The sequence below is a fragment of the Aythya ferina genome, assembly GCF_964211825.1.
Source record: "Aythya ferina genome assembly, chromosome: 26".
Lineage (NCBI taxonomy): Eukaryota > Metazoa > Chordata > Aves > Anseriformes > Anatidae > Aythya > Aythya ferina.
In genome coordinates this window covers 6,445,909-6,466,679 of record NC_140324.1, presented here as the reverse complement: position 1 = coordinate 6,466,679, position 20,771 = coordinate 6,445,909, and the positions used below count along the sequence as shown (strand labels likewise).

Sequence of the window (20,771 nt, the reverse complement as noted above, 5' to 3'; positions counted from 1 at the left end):
TCCCGGAAGTTCAGAGTCCGAGAACTACCTCTCCCGGCATGCTCTTGGCAACAAACATGGCCTCCCGGAAGTTCAGAGTCCGAGTACTTCATCTCCTGGCACGCTCTGGGAACCCAACATGGCCTCCCGGAAGTCCGGAGTCCGAGAACTACATCTCCCGGCAGCGCTCAGTCCCTGTGCCGCGCGTGCGCGTGAATGCGGTCTCGCTTATAGACATCTCCGCCGGAAGCCCCTTCGCGTCATTTCCGCCCGTTGCCTCATGCCAGTGCCGGCGCCCGCGATGAGCAGGCGGAAGGCCCCGTCCGGGCGCCCCAACCCGGGCATCTCGGACCTGCTGACGGGGGGGGGGGCGCTGGGGGGACCGCGCCGCGCCTCGGCCGCTCCAAGCGCGTTTCTCCCCGCAGAGCTGGCGAACTACGAGCGGAACGGCAACCGGGCCATCCACAAGTACAACGCCCACAGGTACCGCCTCCCCCCCCCCGCGCCGTGCGTGGGGCTGCAGGGCCCCGCCGGGGCTGGGCGCTGAGCCCTGAGCCGCGCTGTTCCGCAGGAAGGCGGCGTCCGTCACCGCCCGGTACCCCGGCGAGATCCGGAGCGGGGCCGAAGCCAAGGAGCTGGCAGGGGTCCGCGCCCTGCCTCCCGAGGGGGGCCGGGGGGCCGGTGTCGCGGTGAGGGGAGGTTGCCGGGGGGGGGTCTCACAGAGCCAGCTGGGGCCTGCAGCTGTCTGCGTGCCGAGGGCTTCTGTGGTGGCAGGTTTCCCCTTCGTTGCTTTACTGCTCTGCTCAACGTGGAGGGCAGTAGAAGTCAAAGCCTTGTTTAGAATAAGTAATGCCGTCGTCCAAGTGCTGTGTTGTGTGCAGCACAAGTGCTGCTTGTGTGGAACCCTGCATGCTCTTGTTCCCTTATGGACCAATGTTTTGTTGTGGTTTAGGTGACATCATAGTTCTTCCTGTGGGGCTTTCTTTTTTTCCTGGCTGTAAGTGATCTTGAGGTTAACTGGTGTTTCCTTCTCCCCCAATATTTAGGATGGAGTTGGTGCTAAAATAGCAGAGAAAATTGATGAGTTTTTATCCACTGGCAAACTACGCAAATTGGAAAAGGTGTGTTTCTTCCCTTGTACTGTATTTCTCAGTAGTTGATTTTCTTTGTACTTTGCAACGTAGCCTGCTTACTGTGTGCAATTTCTAATGCTCTCTGTGGTGAGACTCGAGTCAAGCATTAGAATCACAGAATGGTTTGGGTTGGAAGGAACCTTAAACATCATCTAGTTCTAACCCCCTTGCTGTGGCCAGGGACACCTTCCCCTAAACCAGGTTGCTCAAAGCTCCATCCAACCTGGCCTTGAGCACTTCTAGGGATGGGGCATCCACAGCTCCTCTGGGCAGCCTGTGCCAGTGCCTCACCACCCTCTGAGTAAAGAACTTCTTTCTAACATCTAGTCTGAATCTATCATCTTTTAGCTTAAAGCCATTACCCCTTGTTCTATCACTACACGCTTTGACAAGGAGTCCCTCCACAGCTTTCCTGTAGGCCCGCTTTAGGTATTGGAAGGTCACTAGAAGGTGTGCTCAGAGCCTTCTCATCTCCAGGCTGAACTGCCCCAACTCCCTCAGTCTGTCTTTGTAGATAGGTGTTCCAGCCCTCTGGCCATCCGCATGAATGTCCTCTGGACTCGCTCTAATAGGTCCATGTCCTTTCTGTGCTGGGAGCCCCAGAGCTGAATGCAGGGCCCCAGCTGTGGTCTCAGGAGAGAGGAGAAGAGGGGGAGAATCACCTCCCTTGACCAGCTGGTCATGCTACTTTTGATGCAGCCCAGGACATAGGTGGCTTTCTGGGCTGCAAATGCACATTGCCAGCTCTTTTTGAGTTTCTCATCAACTGACACTCCCAGGTCCTTCTCCTTGCGGCTGCTCTGAATCCATTCTCCACCCAGCCTGTGCTTGTGCTTGGGATTGCCCCCACCCAGGTGCAGGACCTTGCACTTGGCCCTGTTGAATGGTTGACACGGAGTCTGTGCCGAGTACAAATTAAGGAACTAGTTCTGCCAAAGTTTCAAAACCCTAACCCAAAAAATTAGGACACTCAAAACCTTGACCCTGGAGAACCTAACCTTTAAAGCCATGCAGTGCAGCTTGCAAAGAGGTTACATTCTCCCTTTGCTGGACAGAAGGGAAGCAATAGGGAGAGCTAAAGCTGCAGAAAAACAGCGAGGCCTACTTCTTACCTTCCTTTGGCAATAGCCCTTCACTATATTTATTGATTTGGGCAGATTCCTCTTGCGGGTAATACCAAGCATCCCTGTGCACAACCTCTGTCCTCACCCTTAGAAGCCGGGCTAGAAACCACCTGTAGGCTGCGACCTTCAGCACCCAGCCACAGCACAAGCTGCTGTTCTTCAGCACACACACACACACCAACATTCTTCCATTGCTTGTTCCACTCTTCTTCCCAGGTACACCACACCTACACCTAAGAAGCTTCCTTCTCAAGGTTGCTAGACCCCACAGCAGAGAGAGAGGCCCTTGAAGAACAGCATCAAGGCTCCCATCGCATGGCTTCCACATCTGCGAGGGAACAAAGACATGCCACAGCTGGCACAGTCAGTAGAGATGTGGAGTTGCCTTCTACACTCTGGTAAGCCTCAACTGTCTGGGTAATTATCAGTAGCGCCTTTTCCTTAAATAAAGAGAAAGCACGTGTATGGTAAAAAGCCTTCCTGACAAGCATCAACTCTGTGCTTCAGAAACAGGGAGAGGAAAACCTCCTAGACAAAGTACAGCAATCACGTGCAGTTTAAAATGGGCAGAAGGGTATGCTTTTCCTCCGCTTCATTCAGTCTTCAAACTGTTTGGGATGGTTTTCCAGCAGGGAAAGGTCGTGGTAAGCTTGAAGCAGAAATGGACTGTGAAAAACAATTGATAAGGGTTTGGCAACTGAAGACGCTCTGTAATGAGAGCTGGGGAACCTTGAAGCCCCCTGCACTCTGGTAGCAGTGTTCTCCCTCCACGTCCCCCCCACTGCCTCTCCCAACCTACAGACAACACTCTCCCCCCACTGCTGCTCACCATTTCCCCAGAAGTAGCTGACTGCACGGCACCTCATCCTGTGTGCCACCAAGGAAGACTACAGGAAGATGGAATTGTTAGCCATAATCTGGTTTTATTATTTTTGAAAAATGGAATGTTTCACTAAAAGAAACTTTAACTAATACTTGTCCAAGAACACATTCACAACAACAAAATAAACAGCTGATATATTTGGCTACAATATGGCAGCAATCTTGCTTTTTGTAATCACAAATTCAAGGTGACCCTGCTCAATAGAATTCACCACCATTGTCATCTTGTATTAAAAAAATATATATATTTATATATATATATATATAAATATATATTATTTATAGTGCTTTCAGTAGCGGCGGGTAAAACGGCTTTCAGTCAGTCTGTTTGTTCTCTCCTGGCCTGCAAAACCTCCTTGTATTCCACCACTCTGCATTATCTGGCTCTGGTTTCCACCTTGTGTGAAGCCTCCACGCCTAAAACAAGAACAGGCAAATTCAAAATTGGACACAACTAAATACTACTACAAATCTGAGAAAAAGCATTTGCTTGTTTTTTTTTTCTACTTGCAAATCCATACTTGGGTAGAATCTGAAAGTATTATTTTGTATTTTTGACACAGGAATTTAGTGTTTTATTCAGATGTCAGCTACTGTGAAACATTCATAAGCAGTCCAAACACAGCTTCTTACCCTGGTATCCCTCCTCGATTCATCACATGGCCTGGTCCTGACTGACCAGGCATGCTTCTATCACCACCTAATTAAAAAAAAAAAAAAAGGGGGGGGGGGGAAGGAGGTATTCATGTTTTCCTATTAAAAAAGCAACATTTTGTTTCCAGAATTGTATTTGCTTTCTTGCCAATGTTGTTAAAGCTCCGTAGGAATTTTAACTACCACTAGAAGTTCAGAAGCAGTAATTCATAGAAAAACCACAATCACACTGGTAAGCAGCAAGTGTACCTTGCCATCTCTCATGATCCCGTCCCATCATTCCTCCATCCACATTTCCCTGCCATGAACGATCTTGATGCCCCTCTAACTTTCGACCATGATCTCCCCAGTCACGTCCATCTCTTAAAAAAATAAAAGAAAGTCTTCTAGGTGTGTCCCTTATCAATTTAACAGCATAGGGTAAGGCCAAATACCATATCCCATAAAAGAGCGTATTAAGGCATTAGTCAAGCTGTATCTATATCCACCCAATCATTGCAGTAAGAACTGTTCAAACTCAAACAATGAGAAACTTGCTGAACAACATCCTCCACACAAAGCCCATCTTTTTCCAATCTACAAACATACTTAGCATCACAATATACTAAAGCACTTACACAGGGAGCAATTCATCAGCCACTATTCCTCTATCTGGTGTATTTATGTAGAACTGAACGTTATGCATCTGAAATACACCTAGCTTGACGACTCACTGATTTGAAGACCACTAAGAACAGTCTCAGTCCCCCACTACTGCAGGAAAGAAAATCAATTCCCTTAAAACGTGTTAGTCACAAATGCAACTTTTGTGGGCACTATTGGACCATCTAGCATAGGACTCAATCTTATCTGTAGAGAAGGAAATTTACAAGAGAACCAGTTACCAACTGAGCTACCTGAACAGTACCTCTTCACTCACTAAATTCCTTGCTTATTCAGACAAGTATAGATATTTGAAGAAGCTACCTGGAGAAAGTATTCACACTTGGGAAACTGCTTCCACTGTCACCCCCTTCAAAGGTTTACTGAGAATTAGAATTAAGATTCAGTAAATTGCTTCCCTTATTTCTTACGCACTAACCGGGTTTGTGGAGGTATCCCTCTCCCTTCATTCATTCTTCTGTCAGACCCATAGCCACCCCAACTATCCCGGGAGTCCCGCGAATGACGGTCTGGCCCTCCATGGCGTTCATCTGGGTAGTGCTGGAAAGCAAATGGTACAGAGTTTATGGTATCAAAATTTCAGCTTCTCAGAGGTTGCAGTTTTATGTGCCAGAAAATAAAAACAGCTGTCTCATGCTTCACTGTTTCCATAGTTGCTACTAGGTACAGTTCACCTGAGGCACTAATTTCGTTTCACAGCACATATTCTACTCCAATTGTTGGTAGGTGAAAGCTTTGTATTTGGTTGTGCTGGTGCTCTCTGTTGTTTTGTTTTTTAAGGCTTACATTCTGGCTACACGTTTTCTTTTCCCTTTACTAGAATGCCTGCCTCATTTCTGAAGAGAGGAAGGAAGGAAAGTTTTAGTATACCTCTGTGATACCAGTGTCCACACTTGTCCTTTTTATAGTCTTCTTGTTGCATCATGGCATCGCTTATTTTCTACATATTGTTTAGATACACATCAGAGAAGGGAATCCTTGCCAACTATGGACACATTACTACAGAATTTACCTCTTTACATACTGCAGTCACCTATGACTGTTAAACAGAGAACTTCTATCACCACATACCATATTCTGGTCTGAAGAAACACCATACTGCAGCTCTAATCACTCAAGATTTTTTCCTCAACTATGGCTAAATGCCCTAGTGACTTATGTTAGCACATTACTAGATTAAGTCAGTTACTGACTGAACACATACTGTTTAATTCTAGTGGCAATTCCATTTAAGAAATGGGTATCACGCACATTGTGCTGCTTCTGCTTTGGGACTACTTTGTTTTTTAAACTGAAGTGATTGTTTGGATATGACCCACCTGCCCATCTCGATCTGGTATCCCTCGCGAACCTTCTCTTCTTGAAGAAAATAAGAGAAATTTCAGTCAGATCAACATAGCAATCATATGTTCTGGTGTTTGTATGAAGTAGCATGTGGAAATTTATCTTTGTTAGGCTTTAAAACTGAGAACACCGATACTTGTTTGGCTGTAAGATATTTAAATGATTTTTTGTTTCAGCAACCTAGCATACAGAGACATCACAGTAACGCTTACAGTAATATTAGTAAGCAAGGTGTCACTGAGACACGGTCAGGAACCTGAGGGAAGAACACTGTGCCAGGCCTTGAACCAAGGAATAATATAGAGCGAACCAACCAGCATCAGAAATGAGTTACAAGCAAAAGCAAAGTGGAACAGTTCTTGCCAAAGCTCCTTTGAGAATAAACCAGAAGTGTCAACAGCACTATGCAGAAAGCATTTTTGTAGTCTGTGGAAGTAAAGTCAGTGTAAGCTAGGCTGTGAAGATGAAAGCAGGGAAAGTTTTAAAGCAAAGGAAACTGCTAAATCTTTGACTAATGGATTCACAAATCAGATTTCCATCCATCTTGATAGAAGTTACAGGATCTCCCTCAGCACCACTGCAGACTACAACACAAATTAGCTTCTAGTATTTAAGCAACCTTTTTTGATATATATTAAGTGAGGGAGACAGAATTGCAAGCATGTATAAACTTAGACACAAGAAATGCAAAAGGCTCATTTGTTTTTAGCACTGTTCAAGCCATTAGTAAGCCAGGAAAAGACACCTAACTTCCATAAAAGTACGGAAAGAAGAGCCACCTCCTTACTGACCTGTCCAAAGAATGATCTTGGTATCGGCCACGATCCCTGTGGTCAAAGTCATGGAAGCGGTCCTGACGACCAAATTCAGAGTGGTACCTATCATCCATTGCCATTCGCTTTGCCTCTGGCCAGTAAGGATCATCTCGCCTGAAAGAAAATACACAAAAGAAGTCTCAAAGCAGTCTTCCTTTCTTGCTCTCTTGAACAAGATCTTGAGATCAAACCTCATTCAATTAAATTATTCAAAAAGTTATTTTTGATTTATAATTAAAAACTCTGAACTGTTAAACTGACATCACATTTCAGTTTCAGAAAGAAAGCTAGTTGCATGAACACCATACAAAAAGTGTAACCTCAGCACAGCTGGACATGAGAGGAGTCTAAGAAGTACCTTTTCCTGCTGGCATCCCTGTTTTAGAGTTTAGAAACACAGAATAACCCAAGCTGGAAAAGACCTTCAAAAGTCTAATCATCCACCTGAACTACCAAGTCCCATAACTAAGCCGTGTCCCTTAGTGTTACGTCTACATGCCTCTTAAAATACCTCCAGGGATGGGGACTCCACCACTTACTTCCCTGGCAACCTGTTCCAATACCTGACCACCCCCCTCCATGAAGAAATTTTTCCTTATGTCTCATCTAAGCCTCTCTTGGCACAACCTGAGACTGTTCCATCACATTCTATACCCATTTAAGTGAAGGATTTCTATTCTCAGTCACTCGTCTTTGAAAAATAGTTCCCAATTCTTTCAAATCTGCTATAATAACATTGTGCTTACAGGTACTTAAGTACGACATTTACTTTTTCTAAAGATCAATATTGATCTGTTAACAGCAACAAAATAGAAAGCTTTCAGTTGTGAACCCCAATGACAGTTACAGCAAAAGTATTTTCAAATTAGAGTATTCTAAAGCCTATGTATCTGTAAATGGATGTGGCCAAAAACTTCAGGATCTCTTCCTAGTTACTATTACCTGCCATCAGGATCATACGGCCTTCTCATTGCAGATCGCCGTTCTTGTTCATAGCGTAGCTGTTCCTGCTGACGTCGCAGCTCTTCCCTCTCTCGCTGGATTCGTTCCTGTTCTCTCCTTCTTTCCTGCTCTATGTGCATTCTTTCTCTCTCCAATCTCTCCCTCTCCAGTCGTTCCCTGTCAAGACGCTGTCGTTGAAATTCAAGTCTTTCCCGCTCTCTCTGGAGCCTCTGTCTTTCATCCCGTTCATGAATGGCTTGAAGCCGTTGTTCTCGTTCTCGCCTCTCTCTCTCTCTAATTAAAAGAGCAGATATTTTGTTTTCAGTCAATTATCTTGAGTCTAGGCTTTATTGCTTGTTTTGGGTGTTTTTATTTGTTTGCCTTTTAAAAAAAAAAGTTATATTCTTCCCACTAGCTGCTTAAACACAAATGGTGTATACTCAACTAAATCACAGCCACCTAAACAAAAAATTCGTCCATATAGGTTAGAAAAAAAAAAAAGTAGTAAGTGTAAAGATTCTGCATAAGTAACAGAGTAGCTACTCTAAGTAAGACGGAAAAAGCTTTCATAAGCATGTCCTAATGCAGAACTGAGGAAGTATTTAGAAAGTAGTTACAAACTTTCAGGGAAAACACCCCTATATGAAAAATCACTTCCGACTGAGTAGAATAACAGACCTGAAAGTACCTATAGAAGTTGTTATTCAACTAGAGTCTCCTTAGATGCACAGACTTAGAGACAACCGGTTTCAGTAATAAAAACCTTCATAATTTGGCATTGCATCTGTTCTAGCAATAGTTTAACATCAAATTCATCTGACATACAAATGTGGAAGGTCCAGCACACAACTTATGTTGAAGCCTGTTCAAAAAACATGGTTATGAGAGGTACAAGTAAATGCCATTCAAAGTTTAGAGAAGTGAAAAACTCACCGTCGCCTCTCTGTTTCTCTGATTTCTCTCTCTCTCTGTCTCTGACGTTCACGTTCTCGCTGTTCTTTGATTTTATCAAACGATAAAATATCTTGTTTCTCTTTGCTCTCAGATTTACGATCCTGGCTTTTCGTACTCTGAGTTAAATCAAAACAGTGCATTAGCCAAACGCTTTTAGAGCCCTTGTAGCTACATTTCCTATGCAAAACACCCACCTTATGCCAACTTGAACAAAACAGGCTCTCACACCTTCCCAAAGGTAAATAATATTGAAATTCCACAGAAAAGTCAGGGAGAAGCACCCAGAATTTGGCTAGAACCTCTAAAGAGTTTAAATATATAGAGATATTAGAGGCACAAGATCTGACTTGCACTGGTGAGAAATAATATACCACTTTAAAGGTCACTGGTCACCATACTGGTTGAAATATATTAATTTCACTTACAAATTACATTTCTACTACCTCAACTACAACAGCAGCAACTGACTATAAAGTGGTGAGATTCAAGTATTTACTTTCACATCATCATCTTAACATTTTGTAAAATGCAATTAAAAGATAGCTGTTCCCAATACGCAAGGCAAAAAAAAAATTATTTGCATATAACGTTGGTTTACACCTATTATTATAAAAATACTTCTCTGAAAGCTGTACTTACCCTCTCTTTTGATGCAGAAGTTTTCACACTGATAACTGGCTCTCCTTTGGATTTATCCATTACCACAGTCCTTTCAGTTCCTCGACTTGCTAGAAAACAAAAATATGCCCAAGGAATAAATAATACTCAAGACATTTAAGAACTCTTGCAATAGTTTAAAACCATTATGATATGAAGTAGTAAAGAGTTATTTTACTGAGGTTCTTGAATGTCCTATGGAATAACATATTTATGATTTATATAGTTTACTGACATTTTGCTAAGTTGGGGGTGTGGGCAGTAAACTTTTAAGTACCACTTTCTACCTGGGATGGCAGTTAGAAGAAAGCAAATTTAAGTTTGTTCTTAGGTCTGCAAAATACATGCTTTCAGGAGCTAGGGGAGCGGACACTGCATCAGCTCTAAACCCAGTGACGGTTCCATAAAATTCACGGATTACGATATGCATCTTTTAAGGCCCACTAACGAAAACTGTGTTGCTAAGCTACAAGCATTCAAAGTTGGAATAATAAAAAAAAAAGTTCTAAGGTATTTTCTGGCATGGCTTTTTTTGTCAATCAGGAAAACAAAGTATTGCAAAGTCCATTTCATTCTTTTTACTAAATTATGAATCATGCAAAAGTTGGAAGTTTTCTGACCAGCCACAGTTCTCAATGTTTTAATGCTTGTTAGCCAATTAAGGAAACTTTTTTGTATGTGAAATACAGTATAAGCAACTGTGATGAAGCTTTTATCAACTTCTTTTCTTTAAAAATAAAACAAGTATCTTTGAATGTATTTCTGAAGAACCACTAGAATTACCTGATTTGCTTGCCCGTGATCGATCTGAGGGTCCAGCTTTCTGATCATCTTTCTCTTTTCCTTCATCTTTTCCGTCTTTTTCTGATTTCTTAGCATCATCTTTTTTGTCAGTCTTCTCCTCCTTTTTAATACCTACAGACCTACAGACAAACTTTGCTTTAATAGAAATTCTAACAAGTGCTACATAACCATTCTTACTGATTAAGTCAATCACGTAAAAGAAAAAACACTCAAAAACATAGTCCAGTGTCTTTCATGCTGCTGAGCATTTGCAGTATGTCAATGCATACTTGTACGTATGTTTAAGACTAGCAAACAATACTACGCTAAAGCTGTCTAGAAGAAAGAAACTACAGATGATCTGAGTATTTGGCATTTGAGTGCCAGAAGTAAAGGCCTCCTGTTCTGCCTATAAGTAACATTCACACTTAGAACAGGGAGAAGAGGGCCCACCCAGGTATAGGTTGATCCCCTCTTTTTTTTTTTTTTTTTTTTTTTTTTTTGAAACAGTGGAACAGATACCTTTAGCACCTGATACAAAGCAGTCTGCCAAAGCATTTCTTTTACCCAGTCTTTTATAGTTTTATGAGAAAATAACGTGTAGTAAAGCAAAATGCCTCTTTCAAAAAAGCCAAAGCACTTGAAAAACAAATATTGAAACACTGCTTACTACAAACAGTCCATCAAAAATATGGACAAGTTACTAGAAAGATTTGTCCGTTAAAAGAACAGGCCAAGTAAGAATCAGATTATGGGATTAACAGTTCTGATAAAAAATACTGGTTAATGTAAAAATAAACCATCTCCTCATGTAACTGACAAATTTTGATAATAAAACCTGAAAAGCTTTGTATTTCTGAACAGAGGGCCAATCAAGATGTGCTTATTGCTAAAGAAGAGCAATTCCAGATTTCCCAGTATTATTACTATTTCAGATGCAGCATGAAGCAAATCAAGACTTATTACAATTACTGTTCCCTTCTGTCACATGGCTGCGTTTCAAACGAGTTTTAAACAGGAAAATATAAAGAACACTTTACTTCTCAGATTTGCAATCTGCTGAATGGTGCCTGTCTTTTTCCTTCCTTGCTTCGCCTTCCTTTTTGTCTGCAGGCTTTTTCCCAGCTGGTTCATTTTTTGCCTAGAATTTTAGCCAGAAATATTTTTAATAGAAGACAGGCACTAAACTTACACACTTTTATTTTCGTTATACTATCACAAAATAGCTACCATTTACCTTTTCCACAGAAATCATTTTTCCATGCAGCTCTGTTCTATGGAGATGACTGATACACTTGGTGGCTTCTTCAGATGTTGACATTGTAACAAAGCCGTAACAGCGTGCACCAGGACTGCGAGCATTTGTTACTACTTTTGCACCAACCACCTACAGGGGAAAAAAAAATATATAGATAGATACACACACACACAAACATATATATATATACACATATATATACACATGTTCTACATTTGCAGCTCCATCACAAAATAAATTTTACCTTATCATTTGAGCAGCTCCATGTATTGGTAATAGTATAGTACCTATCCACTTTTAACAGAGAGGAAACATTCTTGGCACACAATATTCCATTTGTGTTCTAAGACAACAACATTGTTAATCTCATTTCACATTTTCACCTGACCTGTATACTGTCCATGATCTGTATCATGTCCATGATGTTCTAGAAGTGCTTCACTAAGGAACACTTGACAGAAATATCAGAATCACAGGATCATCTACGTTGGAATGGTCCTGTAAGATCATCTAGTTCCACTCCCACCACTCCAGGGGCAGGGACACTTCCTACTAGACCAGGATGCTCAAAGCACCATCCAGTTTGGCCTTGAACAATTCCAAGGATGGGGCATCCACAATTACCCTGGGCAGCCTGTTCCAGTGCTTTACCTCCCACACCACAAAGAATTTCTTCTTTATATTTATTCTAAATGTAATGCTAACAGTGTTACACCTAAGTCAATGGCAACATGAACACAGCTAAAAAGGTTAAAGATTATTGCACACAAGGTCTGAAAAACTATAAACTAAACACCGATTAAACAATTTGTTAGTCTGCATATCCACTACATACCTTTCCATACTTGCTGAAAAGATTCTTCAAGTCTGTAGCTCTAGTAGATGAAGAAAGTCCACTAACCCACAAATTTCTGCCAGAACCACTACCTGCACGACCTAATTTAAAAAAAAAAAAAAAAAAAGCCAAACATTGAAAAAGAAAAAACACATTTACACAGGAATGCAACAGTGAAAAAGCAACTGCTCTATAAACTCCACTTTTTCTCTTCATGAACCTCTTTAAGCACAATTTTAACTCTACCTCTCCCAAGCAATCTTAAAATCACCTAACACATTGCACCCTTCAAAAACCGTTGACCTCCACACCTGACGTGCATTTCAACAGTTTTAATGAGTTTTCATCTACACATTGCCCCCTACATTTCAATCACTTTGATGAGAACTACAAAGTATTAAACATTAATCCACAACAGAACTTTTTCTACTTTGTCAGTTAGGGACTGAAATTCACAGTTCACCAGAAATACCATACAGAGTATAGAGATTACATATCTTTGACATTTTCTGACAAATACCAGTCTTGTCAGTACCTACCACCATTTCAGAAACCTAGTGGGAGTACAAAAACTACAGTAAAGATATGTGCACACTTACACACTAAAAGGAAACCAAAAATCACAAGAAAAGCAAGTCAAAGTATTTAAAATTGATCATTACAATTGCTCCATTCACTCTTTCATACATCCACTTACAAAAACTGACTTGAAAGAAATGGTAAGATTTGACCAAAAAAAAAAAAATTTAAGTCACACGTACTTTAAAAAAAAAAAAAAAAATACCTTTTTCATCTCTTGAGATTATCTTTGCATCTCTGTCCTCCTCAACAGGGCTAAAGACAAAACATCCCGTTATTCAACCAAGCAAGAGCATAAATAAAATTCTAGATTGCACACTAGAATTTGATACCTACCAGTGAATTATTTCTGAAATACAAGATACCGTTCAAATTTTTTGAAAAACAAGAAAAAAATATGGGACTCATATACTTAAACAGACAATTAATTCTGTTTTGCAGATGACTGAAATTAAAATAATTTAAGAAAACAACCTTTGAAGGTTGAGGAAGGAAAGAAATCAAACCCCCTGCGTTTAAAAAAGTCTGCACAAGGAGAAATAAAACAGATTCTTTAGGAATAGGCTACAATTTCATGAGTCTTGGTGGCCAATTGAAGGAAACAGCTTATTCGCATCACTTAACGACCAATGAAAAAAGATAGCATCTGGTCTATAACGGAGAAAAAACAAACCTCTTTTTCTGATCACCGCCCTCACTGGTTGAGGACTCTCTAGTAGCAGGGGATTCCTCAGAATTAGCTTTGTCTTCTGTTTTCTTGGCATCTTCTTTGCTATCTTTGCCTTCAGGACCTGCGCCTTTTTCCGCTGTTTCCCCACTAGAGGCTTCCAGGCCTTGGAATCGTTTGCTACTCTGATCGCTTAGGGTCTCTAATACTAAAGATTCAGAGTCCAGTTTCTCTTCCTCTATTGTCTGTTCACTTCTCTCCCCTTTTGCTACAACTAAACGCTTTGCCTCCTTCCTTGACACAGCTTGTGCCGATTTGCTGTCCAAATCTAAAGCATCTTCCTCCAACTGAGCGGCAGCAAGAACATCCTCTTCCTCTGCTAGCCTCTTGCCTGGCACCACGTTACTTGCTTCCTGTGCATGTGGCTGCTCCACTTCGGAAGTTTCTTCGTTAAGTAGTTCAGATTTACAAGTTTCCCCCAAAATGTCGAGTATTTTCTCATTTTCTACGGATTTAACAGGAATAGAATGGCACAAGATTTAATCACCAGGGAAATACAGCAATCACAAATGTGGAACTGGCATGGCTGCCACACTAACACCAAGAGAACTTCTAAGCTACACAGAGATTGGAAAACCCTAGTGTACACAGTGTTAAAAGTGCTATGCTAACTGCAGTCTGACAAACTACCTTATCAGCCCTAAAATGTTAACAGGGAAGAAAAACGTCCCCACAGATTTAACAAAAACCTTCTGGCTGATCCTTGGTATTCTTCATGAAATCGTTCAGCTCTGTTTCTTCTCTAGTTAGCTTCCAAAGTCCAAGATGCTTAACTGAACATATCAATGCACTGAGAGTTCAATTTCCGAATTTCTGTGAAATTCTTTTAGCAGACAGTCCAACACGAAAATTGGGCATCTTCTGATGGTGCATGAGTGTGTTCGCAGTCCCAGAATGTGAGTATGATCTGTAGAAAATTCCCATGACGACACTCTATTCCTTCTTCTGAAGTTCAGTCACCAGAATTTATGTTCTGTACCAAAGTTTTATATTACCTGCATTCCTTTATTTATATTCACAGAACTGTAATACAGTGTGATATCACAAGATCTGTTTTATACTCAGAACCTTTGCATCTTTAAGGCTCATTCTTTAAATCCGTTGTAGTTGAGAGCTCTATACAACTATTTCCTCCCATTAAATACAAGTTTTCAAAAAGTAGGTCTCCACAGATCTGGTGATATGACTGGGTTTCCAATCTCTATGATCGTGCATGACCTGGATTGTCCACCATAATATAAGGTACACTATGGTAATGCATTAAAAAATAAACAGCAATACAAAAAGAATTAAATGAAAAATGGAACTGTTTCAAAGCCCTGGACCCTCCCCCCCCAACACAATACACCTATAAAAAAAAAAATAGGAAAAACACCACAGTACCTGGCTCCAAAGGTAACTCTTCAGTTTCCTGGGGAGAAAAGCAGCAAAGGTAGAAAAATATCAGTATTCAAAAAAAAAAAAAGTCAAGATGTTACTGCTTACTCCCTACACCTTGGAGGAAAGCATTACTATGATGCATAGTATTTCTACTTTGAAATTATTGAATTTCAAATGAATTTCTCACAAGATGGTTTAACATTACTTTTTTAAGATTTTCATGCTTTATGAAACATTAATATTTCAATATTTCTCAAATTCAGACACCACAAACTCGAGGTCAGTTTCAAGCAACTACAACACTGGTAACATTTGTTTTTTTAAACATACAACACAGTAATACTTTTACAACCCTACTCACATTAATATGGGTATATAAATTATCACATGTAAGTGACATAGACCATATTTTATCTTTGTGTTATCCTTCTCTAGGGTGTACTTTACAAAGTCTGCCTTCTGAAAATGGTATTGAAAGAACCACCAGCCTCACTTGAAGCTACAATGTTCTTACTCAGCCATGAATGATCTCAAAATGAGGCCCGTATTTCAGAACAGATCAGTTTCAGCTTTATTGCCAAAACAGGATACATACTCTTTTAACGAAAGTTAAATATAATATAAGGTATCAAGATCATTTATACAACGGATAACAAGACTGGAAGCTGTACGTGTACGTACACAATTTACCTTTATTACAGTTAAATCAGATGAAGCAGCATTGAAACTGTTTCCAACATCTTCAGCCTCTACCTTGAAAACCAGAAAGCATTTCATTAGCTATAAAAGAAGAGTACTCCAAACAAAATCTGAATGAGAAATCAATTAGAAATTATTTCCTCTGACAACTGTCAAGCAAATCTCTCAGCATGCAAAACAACCAAAGAGGTTAAAAACCTGACTGGTGACTCCCACACATCTTACCCATCCCCACCATATGAATAAGCTTTCCCATTATCAAGATATGTTGGTTGCCTCAAAATCTTTTAAGGTCGTTGATTCTTGCAGCAATATTTATTTTTCTCTCTTATTTACAGCAAGAACATAGAGCCAAGAAGTCTATGTGACTAGATAACCGTATTTTTTACTGAGAAAAGAAGACTGCAGGAGTTGACCTAAACTCTGGCACTTTTGAAACTGAAAAAAAACCTTTTTCATTATTCTCCCTTGGCTTGCGTGAGGGAAAGGGTAAATGACTGGAGATAGAGGGTTGTTTACTTCTGCAGCTTGAAGATTTAAGAGGGAAAAAATACCCATTTTGTAACTTTATAGTCTAGACTGATGAAACAATGTGTACACACAACAAAGAACTACACTTCCCAATCAGACTGGATACAAATAACTTTCTTTGAGCCTTTTGTTGTATGTTTCAGAAGGTAAACACTTGACTTTGAGGAAAAAGTTTATCTTCTTGCCCCTAGGAGCAACTTCATAAAAGCAGTGTAACAAACATAGAAAGCCAATACAAAAATACTTTCAAAACCTAAGTAACCTAAAACCATATCCTAACCAAAAAAATATATATATATCCAGAATATATCTATGCTGCTGTTTAGCTGAAGTGAAACAAATGCTGCAGCCTTATTTGTCTCACATATCCTCCTACATAAAGATATGAAAATGTGATTGTAAGTATAAAGTGAAGTACTGACTTCAAAGCATTATTAATCTGTACAGTAATACAATGCATACAAACAACATCTAAGCATTTAAAATCAAGAATGGTATTTCCACATATATGTAAAAGAAGAAAAAGCAATGATTATGAGAACCAGTAGAGACCCAAATCGCTTCAGCTACATTCGAGCTGGTTATACTATTTTAAAAAAAAATGACTCCACACACATAAGAGATGCATACCATCGCTACTGGTATTTCTCTTGATTCTTCTTTAATTTCAGAAAATTGCGGGGATGCCTCCACGTTACGTACAGCATATGCTGTAGGCTGATCTGGAAGTTCTTTCGTTTCTGCATCAGCATTTTCTCTACTGTCAGACAGCGAGTCAAGAACATTATCAGCACTGCAATCCTCTCTGCAATCTACAGCATTGCCATTATCTATTTCAGCTTCATCTAACACACTAATATCCATCATGTCAATATCCTGCAAGTTATCCAAACTTGCTTCGATATCCTCCTGTAAAAAGAAAAGTAGTATATATAATAGTCATTGTAACTTGAAAACAACACCATTATTGCTTCACTTCCAACACAGCTTCACATACCTGTCCATCTCCAGAATCCTCTTCCAGGCCATTGTCTTCAACCCCCTCTTCATCTGGTCTACGTCCTAGCAACATTGTTAGAATATAAAAAGGTACAAACATGCATCTTCAAGTTGCATTTTTCCACCAGAATACACATTCCATTCAACTTAGTTATCTACTTTTTATTATTTTTCCACAACTGACTGACAATTATGACATTATCTTTGCAGTTATGATTACCCATTTTAGTTTGCAAGCAAATATAATGTTGGATGCATCAACAAAAATCTGAGTAAAAAAAAGTAAAATGTTTAAGCTTCATCTCAAAAATTTACATTTTACATAAACCAAAATTAAATAATTATAACCTTTCATTTTAAATAACTATTCTGTTCAGCTCTAATATGAAAGCAAGTTTCAACATTACTTGATTACAACAAAAGCTCAAACTGTGCTAACGTAACTAAACTATAGAAAAATAGCAAACTATTTATAGAAAAATAAGCATTATGTGACTTCTTCTCACCATCCAGAAATAATGTCTACACATGTCTAGGCTTTCCCTATGGAAAAGCCTTGAAAAAAAAAAAAAAAACTTCCAATACTAATTAAAATCTGGTTTTCTAGGGGAAAAAACAAGACTGCTACTAGCTATGAAACATAAGCACAACAAACTACAGAGGTCATTTTGAATTTGCTAGAAGCTCTGTATTTCTACCTTGGGGGAGAAAAAAAAACAACTTTACACTGTTTCTCAAAAGTAAAGGTACAGTCACGTAAAGAAATAATCATCTATTTTAAAATAAGGCATTATGGCATTAAAGGTCAGAACCAAGGAACAGAAACTTCAGCTGTGTTCCAGCTTTTCCAGAAGACTGGCTTTATCCAAATCTGGCTCAGACAAGTACTATTAGCTACAGCCTTGCAACTGCTAAACATTCAGTGCACAACAGTACCAAAATTATACAGTGTGTTCTTCCAAAAGGCAAAGCAGACTTAAAAATAGATTAGCAAGATTCTGGTTCACAGATAAAATCTAACAGAAAACCCAGTGGGGAGGCAGGTGAATATCTTCTCTAAATCCCCTGTACCTTTGCTGCTTCTTTTTGAAGTTTTCTTGTTGACAATTTCTGAAACTACCGGAATTTCATCAGGATTACCCCCTTCCTCCTCAATAGCCTATTAAGGAAAAAAAAAAATAAGGATAGATATCAAAACAGATATAAAAAATCTATTTGTATTTCTTGGTTGATTTTATACACTGTACACCAACCAGCAGGAAAAAAAAAAAAAAGAATTTAACACTTAGAATCAGACAGAAGGAACTTGGATATGCAATAAAGACACCAGCTTCAAAGCATTTAGCACACACAAAATTGTAACGTGCTGGTTAAACACAGAGCAGAAACTTGGGAAGTAAAGCAATATCCGATCAACTAGTTTGTGGTAGTCAGTGGTACAGAATTCGCAACAATGCACAGGTACGCAAGCACCAGGGTGTCATGACACAGTAAGAGCCTTGGATCCTAGAGACAGCATCCTGTGAAAGATGCCAACGTGCAACTTGAATCCCAAGTATTCTGATTAGGATGCTGCTACCAACTTCTTCTGAGAGTCAGAAAAAAAATAATACGCTGCAAAAGGCCCAGTGCACAGACCTGTAACTTCAAGAGCTCAACGGCCGGCAAACAGCCCAGTGCTGCACGGCACTAGAAGCACCTGAGCCGAGAGCAGCAGCCCGCACGGTGCTCCGGGCGGGTCTAGGGCCTAGAGCGGGGCTCGCAGCAGAGTCGGCAACGCCACTCACCCCCTCGCTGCCAGCAGCGGCCACGACTCTCCGGGACGCTCGTCCCGTGCCGAACGCAGCCCCGAAGCGCCTCAGGGGCCCGGCCGCAGCCGCTTGGCGCCATTTTCCTCAGCGGCGCCGGGAGGGCCGGGGCCGGGGCCGCGCAGGCGCCGGCTGCGCCTCGCCCTCAGGCGGCCCGCGCGCAGCGCCCGCTCACCTTCCTGAGGCGCTCGGTCAGGACGCTCTTGTTGCCGCCGCTGTCCAAGTTGCGGCGCCGGAGCTCTGCCCGCAGGTCGATCACGCGCAGCTCGCTCAGCCGCCGGGTCTCCGGCTCCGAGCTGGGGCCTCCGGGCCCACCCGGGGCCACAGGCTCGCCCTGTCCGGCCGCTGGCTGGCTCTCCGCCATGGGGCCGTCGTTTCGGCTCGCACGCGCGGAGCGAGGCGGGTTAAAGGCGACGGCAGGCAGCCGGAGTCGCGACACAAAATGGTGGCGAAGAGGGGACGCGCCGAGGAGAAGGGGAGGGAGGGAGGGAGGGAGGGAAACGCAGCCCGCACGCGCGCAGAGCCGAACGCCCGAGCCAGGAGCCTGCGCGCGGAGCCGCGCCCGCCCGGAACGACGAAGCGACGAGGCGCGCAGGCGCGCTGCTCCTCGCCCCGCCCCGCCCTCGCCGCAGGAGCGCGCAGCCGCAGCCCGCCCGGGCGCTAGGGCCTCAGGCCGCGCGAGCCGCCCCGCGCCCGCGCCGCCGCTCACGGCTGCGTCCCGGGCTCCGCCTTCCCCCGCCCCCCCTCCCCTCCGAGCCTGCGCGCAGCGGGCTCCTCTTCCCCCTCCCCTCAGTGCGTCTCGGCTTCCCCACCATTTTGTGCCGTGATCGCAAGGTTAGCTCCCCGCTCGCGCCGCGTCCTCTCGTGCGCTCGGGCTCGAGGCGGGATACCGAAGGGGCCGTGATGGCGGAAAGTCAACCCGCGGCCGGGCTGGGGGACTTAACCACCCTCGGCGGAGCCCCAGCTCTCGGCTCGGAACCCGAAACCCGGCGGCTGAGCGAGCTGCGGGTCATCGACCTGCGCGCTGAGCTCAAGCGCCGCAACCTGGACAGCGGCGGCAACAAGAGCGTCCTGACGGAGCGCCTCAGGAAGGTAGGGCGCGAGCCGGGGGGAGGGGCGCGCTGCTCATCCGGGCCCTTTGTTCCCTGCCCGAGGCCCCTCGGCGCACGCGCGCTGGCGACGCAGCCCGGCGGCGGGCGGGGGGGGAGGGGGGCGCGGCCGCCATCGCAGCGGCGCCGCCGTCGTCTCCCGGCCCGCCGCTTCCCTGAGGCGCCGCGGAGTTCGTCCCCGTGTGGGGGCTGCCGGCAGCCCTGCCGTGGTGCTGCTTCCTGCCGTCCCGCCGAGCCCACCCGCGGCGTTCCTCGAAGCCGTTCCTTTGACGTGCGGTTCTCTGATCTCGCACCCCAAGCCCGCGGTCTCCCCCTTGCGTCCTTCCCCCGGCCCTTTCTCTTGCGTACTCTGCGCGCCCTTCACCCCGTTCGCCTCCCTGCCGAGGGTGTACCCCTTTTTGACAGACTTCTGCAAGGCCAGAACGGCGTCATTGGTCCTGGTTCCACTATGGCTTCTAATAGACACGTTAAAGGGGGGGGGGGGGGGGGGAAAGAAAAAAAAAGTGTATGAGTTGCTGTAGTGGTTGTTGTCAGTTTTGGTTTTGTTTTGTTTCATTTTTTTTGTTTTTAGATAAAATGCTTATGCGCTGGATAAAGAGCCTTGTTTACAGATGGGGGAGGACTTCGCTCCTGACCCGTAGCTTGACTTGTCTGGGGGGGTTGTGTTATAGCACCTTATTGCGTGTGTGTCTGATGGCTGATGTGGCTGCCAGACTGCATGGTCTGAGCTAGAGAGAGATGCTGATATTTCCTTCTGACAGTCTTAAAAGTGCATACCAGCAAACAGTACAATAGATATTGTATTGCTGTCTCCAACAGGCAATTGAGGATGAAGGAGGAGATCCTGATGAAATTCCTGTGGCCTCAGAACTGACCAAAAGAATGCCAAAAAGAACTAGCAAAGGTACAGAGTCCA

The 20,771-nt window shown here is 42.8% G+C and overlaps 2 protein-coding genes and 1 long non-coding RNA gene across 9 annotated transcripts in view; 2 read left to right on the top strand and 1 right to left on the bottom strand.

The window, feature by feature from the left end:
• Positions 1 to 237: 237 nt before the first annotated feature.
• LOC311424181 lies at positions 238 to 3,267 on the top strand. The gene is made up of 3 exons (XR_014686004.1): positions 238 to 462; positions 1,026 to 1,100; positions 2,453 to 3,267. It is a non-coding gene; the product is annotated as an uncharacterized lncRNA (long non-coding RNA).
• LOC311424178 (scaffold attachment factor B1-like) lies at positions 3,140 to 19,695 on the bottom strand. 7 transcript variants are annotated; one of them, XM_084499127.1, is made up of 21 exons: positions 19,559 to 19,695; positions 18,010 to 18,097; positions 16,937 to 17,001; positions 16,570 to 16,848; positions 15,400 to 15,462; positions 14,713 to 14,740; positions 13,276 to 13,774; positions 12,808 to 12,857; positions 12,024 to 12,124; positions 11,168 to 11,317; positions 10,971 to 11,071; positions 9,931 to 10,070; positions 9,130 to 9,218; positions 8,470 to 8,606; positions 7,537 to 7,830; positions 6,571 to 6,708; positions 5,755 to 5,794; positions 4,854 to 4,975; positions 4,022 to 4,134; positions 3,752 to 3,818; positions 3,140 to 3,535 (listed from the first exon to the last, which is right to left on the bottom strand). In XM_084499127.1, exons 1-21 carry the CDS (start codon positions 19,559 to 19,561, stop codon positions 3,409 to 3,411), a joined length of 2,694 nt encoding a protein of 897 aa, XP_084355253.1. In that variant the 5' UTR covers positions 19,562 to 19,695; the 3' UTR covers positions 3,140 to 3,408. The 7 variants fall into 7 exon arrangements, 6 of the variants coding, with proteins under 6 accessions (XP_084355253.1, XP_084355251.1, XP_084355249.1 ...); XM_084499125.1 differs by lacking the exon at positions 19,559 to 19,695 and adding an exon at positions 18,922 to 19,422; XM_084499123.1 differs by lacking the exon at positions 19,559 to 19,695 and adding an exon at positions 18,922 to 19,235 and having other exon boundaries at positions 5,755 to 5,791.
• The window catches only part of LOC311424179 (scaffold attachment factor B1-like), a 17,194-nt gene continuing 15,989 nt past the window's right edge, over positions 19,567 to 20,771 (top strand). Inside the window, exons 1-2 of the mRNA XM_084499129.1 lie at positions 19,567 to 19,838; positions 20,675 to 20,759. Coding sequence (XP_084355255.1) covers positions 19,650 to 19,838; positions 20,675 to 20,759 — 274 coding nt within the window. The 5' untranslated portion in view covers positions 19,567 to 19,649. The remainder of the gene's footprint in view (positions 19,839 to 20,674; positions 20,760 to 20,771) is intronic.

What these genes read in the sequence shown, in the direction of transcription:
- LOC311424178 (XM_084499125.1), bottom strand. Translation starts at nt 19,110, where the DNA reads ATGGCGGAGAGCCAGCCAGCGGCCGGACAGGGCGAGCCTGTGGCCCCG. An exon ending in AGGATTCTGGAGATGGACAG is followed by an intron (nt 16,849 to 16,936) that starts GTATGTGAAGCT and finishes TTCTTTTTACAG; the next exon opens with GAGGATATCGAAGCAAGTTT. An exon ending in AATCTCAAGAGATGAAAAAG is followed by an intron (nt 12,125 to 12,807) that starts GTATTTTTTTTT and finishes TTTTTAAATTAG; the next exon opens with GTCGTGCAGGTAGTGGTTCT.